This window comes from Lycium ferocissimum, chromosome 5 (assembly GCF_029784015.1).
Source record: "Lycium ferocissimum isolate CSIRO_LF1 chromosome 5, AGI_CSIRO_Lferr_CH_V1, whole genome shotgun sequence".
Taxonomy (NCBI): Eukaryota; Viridiplantae; Streptophyta; class Magnoliopsida; order Solanales; family Solanaceae; genus Lycium; species Lycium ferocissimum.
In genome coordinates, this window is record NC_081346.1 from 64,132,915 (window position 1) to 64,139,233 (window position 6,319).

At 31.8% G+C, this 6,319-nt stretch overlaps 1 protein-coding gene across 1 annotated transcript; it reads right to left on the reverse strand.

The window, feature by feature from the left end:
• Positions 1-521: 521 nt before the first annotated feature.
• Positions 522-1,857, reverse strand: LOC132057059 (probable glutathione S-transferase). Its single transcript, XM_059449499.1, has 2 exons — positions 1,507-1,857; positions 522-1,190 (listed from the first exon to the last, which is right to left on the reverse strand). The coding sequence occupies exons 1-2, from the start codon at positions 1,813-1,815 to the stop codon at positions 846-848; spliced, it is 654 nt and encodes a 217-aa protein (XP_059305482.1). The 5' UTR covers positions 1,816-1,857; the 3' UTR covers positions 522-845.
• Between the last annotated feature and the right edge of the window lie 4,462 nt (positions 1,858-6,319).

Below are 6,319 nucleotides of genomic sequence, written 5' to 3' on the forward strand. Positions count from 1 at the left end.
TATTTATATTTATTTCTTAATAAGGTAAACACTTAACACAATATTTTCACAAAATTTCAACACTTCTCAAGTTGGTGCGTATTGTCCAAGTTCAACTTGTTAAGGCATTTCGAGAATGTTGGGCTTGAGACTGCTTTAGTATCTTTGGATAGAATCTTTGGTCACTCCAATTTCTTTTCAGGATGTCTCTCAATCTCTAAGCGAAACAATTCTGAGTTTATACTTTTTATAAGATCTGAAAAGCTTTTCAAAGTGTTTGCTTAGCATGAAATTCTGTCTTCTTCATTCTTTGCCTTTTTATAGAACGGGCCAACCCATACAAGGGCTTTCTACCTCCATTTGATCGCGCCAATGCATCACAAAGAAGCCATATTTTGGTGAGAGCAAATAGATGACATATGTGCTCATGTCACTCCCTTCTTAGTCAAAATCTTGTTAATATTCTACTCCCGAGAAATATAAAAGGCCAATATAAAAATGCTTTCACACTGAATCACAAGTCATTTCTTGCTCTTACCAAGTCGATGAGAAAATTAATGGAGTATTTAATTAATTGTTGTTCAATTAGTGACCAACCATCCAAACAGTAACAGAAGGCACTTCCTGACCTGGCTAAGCCAGCTTTTCCTAACAATACTTTTGTTCATACGTGAATTCAGGATTTATATTAACTTCTAATAAAATAAAGATGATCCTATAACATGCATATATTTTCAATTTTTTTTTTTTTTTTTTGCTTAAGTACACCTAGTTCAACTTAATTTCAATTGAACTCATAAAAACACATCCTAAATCCATCTCTAATTCTTATTGCCACACAAAATCTTAAAATTCACTAGAGGTGTTCATTTGGAAGCAGCAGCAGCTTGTGACCGAGCTTGGAAATAGGCGACCAATTCATCTCTTGGAGGTAAATATTCCTTGTTTTGAGTAATGTAATTATCTCTCCAAGCACAAAAATTTGGGAATTTTTCTCTTGTCACCAAAACAACTCTAGAGCCTTCTTCAAAAACTCCTACCCAAAGTCCCACAAAATTTGCAGCCATATCAGCAAACCCAAATTTGTCACCCACAAAGAACTTCCTATCCTTGAGCTCATTATCAAGTACTTTCAGCATCTCACAAAATTCCTCTTTACCTTTCTCTTGCTCTTCTCCTTTCCGTAAGAAAGCATTGATCACCGCTGCCTCCTGCAAATTACACTCAACACATAAGCTTCAACAAAAATCTACTCAGTTCTGTAGATAGAACTATACAATAATAATAACTACACCTGAAAGTTAGGATAGGATATATAAATCTTCACTGACCGTGTCGCTATATCTGAGCTCATCCTAAACCAATCTTATAAAAGTACTAGAATTTCTTGAAATTTTCTACTGGTATATAAATCTCTGACAGGACAAAAAAAATCTACAAAAAGACATAAGACCTAATGTACACATACTGACGTGACTAAAACTTAATCCCAACTAATTGAAATATATAGCATGAAAATGATTATACCTTATCTTCAAGGAACTTAGCCCAAAAACGAGCAATAGCACGGTCATAAGGGTCTTTAGGTAAGATGGAAGGGCCTTCAAATGCCTCATCAATGTATTCAAGAATGACCATAGACTCACAAATGGGCTTGCCATTGTGAATTAGCACTGGGATTTTTTTGTGAACAGGGTTAGATTCAAGAAGTAAAGGGCTCTTGTTTTGTAGATCTTCTTCTATAAATTCATACTTCACTCCCTTAATCTTTAAAGCCCACTCAACTCTATTACTAAAAGGGCTATACCATAGACCAAGCAACTTCACTGCTGCCATCTCTCAACTTTAGTTTACTGTTTTTTGCTTTACTATATTGAGGTGCTTGTTCGCCTTTGGGATCTACTCTTCTTATATAGAGGGAAAACAAGGAAGTGTCGGTCTGTCGGAGCAACCAAGCTAATGCATGGATGTTTCTTCTTTGATTAATTTAGGGCCAAAGTCATAGATGGACCTGAACTTGTCCTGATTTTCCATCTAGACCCCCAACTGAAACGTTGATCATCTGAACTCCCGAACATAAGATAAACTGTGCCATGAACCCCCTAGTGCCAGCTGGCACACGCGCGTGAAGCTCTGGCTTTTTTAAACGGAGCGTGAGAGAGGCATTTTTTTCTTTTTTTGAATTTTTAATTATTAAAAATTAATTTTAACAAAAACTCTATTTTAAAATCTATTTAAATAATTAAAAAAAATTGAAAAACCCAACCCATCCTCTCCGATAGCCCACTTCACCGCCGCCACTGCCTCCTCTGCCGCCGCCTCCTCCGTCGCCGTCGCCGCTTTCTTTTTTAAATTTTTAATCATTAAAAATTAATTTTAACAAAAACGCTATTTAAACAGATTTTGAAGCGGCGACGGCGGGGGCAGCGGTGGCAGTGGCGGCGGCGAGGTGGGCTATCGGAGAGGATGGGTTGGGTTTTTCAATTTTTTTAATTATTTAAATAGATTTTAAAATAGAGTTTTTGTTAAAATTAATTTTTAATGATTAAAAATTTAAAAAAAAAGCGGCGAGGAGGAGAAGCGGCGAAAAAATAAGGCGAGGTGGGCTATCGGAGAGGAAGGGTTGGGTTTTTCAATTTTTTTTAATTATTTAAATAGATTTTAAAATAGAGTTTTTGTTAAAATTAATTGTTTTTGTTGACATGGCTTATTTTTTTTTAAAAAAAAAATAGGTAACATGACATGGCTCCATGTCACTGGTCTATTTTTTCATGTCACAGCAAGTGAGCTTCACGCGTGTGCCTAGCTGGCACGAGGGGTTCAAATGACACATTTTATCTTATGTTCGGGGGTTCAGATGGTCAACATTTCAGTTGGGGGGTCTAGATGGAAAATCAGGACAAGTTCAGGAGTCCATCTATGACTTTGGCCATTAATTTAGTTTTGTAATTTAATGCTTCACATTGACCGGAGATCTCTTAAAATAAATACTATTGGTATCAAATGTCCATTTTTACCTCGCACACTCCTTGGGGAGTAACTAATAAGCTGATAAATTTACTATATCACCCTTTGAATATAATAAAGGGATAAGGCACCGTTACCCCCCTGAACTATACCCGAATTTGCTACGACACACCTTACCTTTTACAGGGTCCTATTACCCCCCTAAACTTATTTAAAACGGAATAATTACCCCCAAACGCCGATGCCACTCTCATATGGGAGAGTGACATACTCGTATGGGAGAGTGACATACACTCTCCTTGCCACATGTGTATTTATTTGTTTTCTTCTTTTTTTTTAATTTTTTCAGCTTACGTGTCAATTTTTTTTAAAATAAAAATAAAAAACTGAATTTTCATTAAAAAAAAAATGAGTTTTAAAACCCGTCTTTTTTTTTTAATTTGAAAATTTGATTTTTTTTAAACCCATTTAAAAAAAAAAAAAAAAAACTAAAAACATGGATTAAAAAACTGAATTTTCTTTTAAAAAAAGGATTTTTAAAACCCTTTTTAAAAAAAAAATTGAAAATTTGTTTTTTTTTTTTTAAAACCCGTTTTTGAAAAAGAAAAAAAAACTGAAAAATGATTTTTTTTTTTTTTTTAAATATGGAAAAATGGATTTGTTAAAAATATGGAAAACTTGATTATTTTTTTAAAATGTCTTAAAAATTCTTGATTTCATTTTCTTAGGACACTTTTATTTTTCAAATAAAATCCGGAAAAATGTTTTTCTTGCCAAAATGTGAAAAAAAGCTGAATTTTTATAAAATTTTGAAAAAATTAATTATTTTCTTAACATGTGGAAAACCCGTTTTTTAAAACTAAATGTGGAAGACTAGATTTATTTTCAAATTTTTAAGAAAATGCAGATTTTTAAGAAAAAAAAATTAAGTTTTCCCCTTTTTTATGTTTCTCACTCTCTCAAAGAGAGTGAAACACACTCTCTTTGCCACATCAGCGTTTAGGGGGGTAATTATTCCGTTTTAAATAAGTTTAGGGGGTAATAGGGCCCAGGGAAAGGTAAGGTGTGTCGTAGCAAATTCGGGTATAGTTCAGGGGGGTAATGGTGCCTTATCCCTATAATAAATTTAATGTTTTAGAAAATACATTGAAAAATAATTATAGTTAATAATAAGGGCAAGTTAGGAACTAAATGATAAATTTTGTCTTACTTTTCCAAACTAGACAAGTAAAAACAGATATTTATATATAATATAGTAGACAAGTAAAAGTGGACGGAGGGAGTATGAGGTTGTAATTAAAAGTTCTCTTCATTTAAACACTACTAAAAAATCTCTATTTTCCTACCGATTTTGCACTGAAAAATATTCAGTGGTTATTTCTCACTGAATATCAGTGAGAAAACCTAAAAAGTAGTGCTTTCACACCGGAAAATCAGGAAGTTTCCCAGCGTTTCAATAGAAACCTGTTTTCCACCATGCGTTTTTCCAGTGAGCTGGTTCGGTGGGAATGAGGTGAGAAAATCATTTTTTATAACATAAATTTTCCATTGAATGCCCGATGGGATTTTTTTTTTTATTGCAGTGAAATTGGTGTTAGAGTTAGTTCGGGTTAAATTTCGGGGGCTCAATTATTGATCTCTTGAATATCTTTTTCCGTGAAGGAGTACTTTAACTATATAGAAGCATGAGTTTAAACTCATGCTTCGTCGTCCGTCCATTAAAAAAAAAAAAAAAAAAAAAAAAAGGGTGAGCCCCATACTACACAACACCAAGAAATATAAAAAAAAAAAAAATTAAAAAAAAAAGTGGACCTCATGTTAACAAAATCAAGCAATATTAAAAAAAAAAAAGTGAATCCCATATTAAAAAAATAAATAATGTCAAAAAAAAAGTGCAGACTTTGTATTCGTAGCAAACACTAATATAATAAAGTTTTAGATACGGAGCACAAACTACAATGTTATATTAATCGTGTTTTGAACATAGTATATACATATATGCATAAAAACAGTGTAAACTAATAATGTCCAAAAAAAAAAAAGGGGCACCTCATATTAAAAAATCAAAAAATATTGATGTAATTTCCAAAGTATCCCATTAAGTCAATAATGATGGATTCATTGCCACATGCGTATCAATCCATTAGTGGGAGCAAATAAAATTATTGTACAGCAAAAAACATGGACCCATATTATTGCTTTTCTTCAAAAGGTTAAGTAGCCAAACCATACAATTTTCTTTCTTTTTTATATTAGCCTGAGATCTAATCTAGATATTGAACTGTTGTATTTGCTATTCCGCCATGTCATTTATTTGTTATGTTTACTAAAATAAATATACTTAAAATATTTATATTTTAAAATAAGATAGAATTTAATTATTTTTTATTTTTATTCTTACTCTAATAAATGTGAAAAGAGATTAATGTCGTAAAAAAAATATATCAAATGGAGATCAAAAAATGAATAAGGTAAATTAGTCAAATTATAATTCAAATCGACGTTTTCTTAAAAAACCATGCAAAAGATAACATAACAAGTAAGATGAGCCAAACCGAGAATATTTATCAAAAATTAAAAAAATAGTATTTCTTCGTTTAAATAGAAAATCAATTTCTACTTTGTTTCGTTTTAAATATGTAAAATTAATTTAATAATTTTAATTAGAATTATCCCAATCAAAATTTGATAGAAAATAATAAGTATTTTACACCTTTAAATTAATCAAATTAAAATTGAAAGTATCAACTGATGCTTAAATATTGCTATTGTTTTATCTCAAACAGAGAAAAATAGTTTCCTTTTAAACAAGTCTTCTCTTTTAAAAAATATTAATAAATTTTTGCCGATTTTGTATTCGTAGCAAACACTAATATAATAAAGTTTTAGATACGGAAAGACAAACTACAATGTTATATTAATCGTGTTTTGAACAATATATATATATATATATATATATATATATATATATATAATCACTATCCAAACACAACTACATACACATAGATATACTATAATATAAAGTGTTGGGCTCGTGCGCAATACGGGCGTAGGCTGTCTAGTATATTTATAATAGGAAAAGAAGCCAAATGTGCCCTTTAACACTGAAATGGTCTAGAATCGCCCAAATACAAGTGATGAAGGCAATCAATGCACATTGTAGGAGCTTCATATGGTCGGGGCTAAATACGATAACCAAAAGGGCTTTGGTGTCTTGGGACAATATGTGTCTTCCCAAATCAGCAGGTGGGATGAATTTGATCAATCTTAAAATATGGATTAGAGCTGCACTAACAAAGGTATGTTGGGACTTGGCTAACAAGCAGGAAAAACTATGGATTAGGTGAATCCATACTTTCTACATAAAGGAACA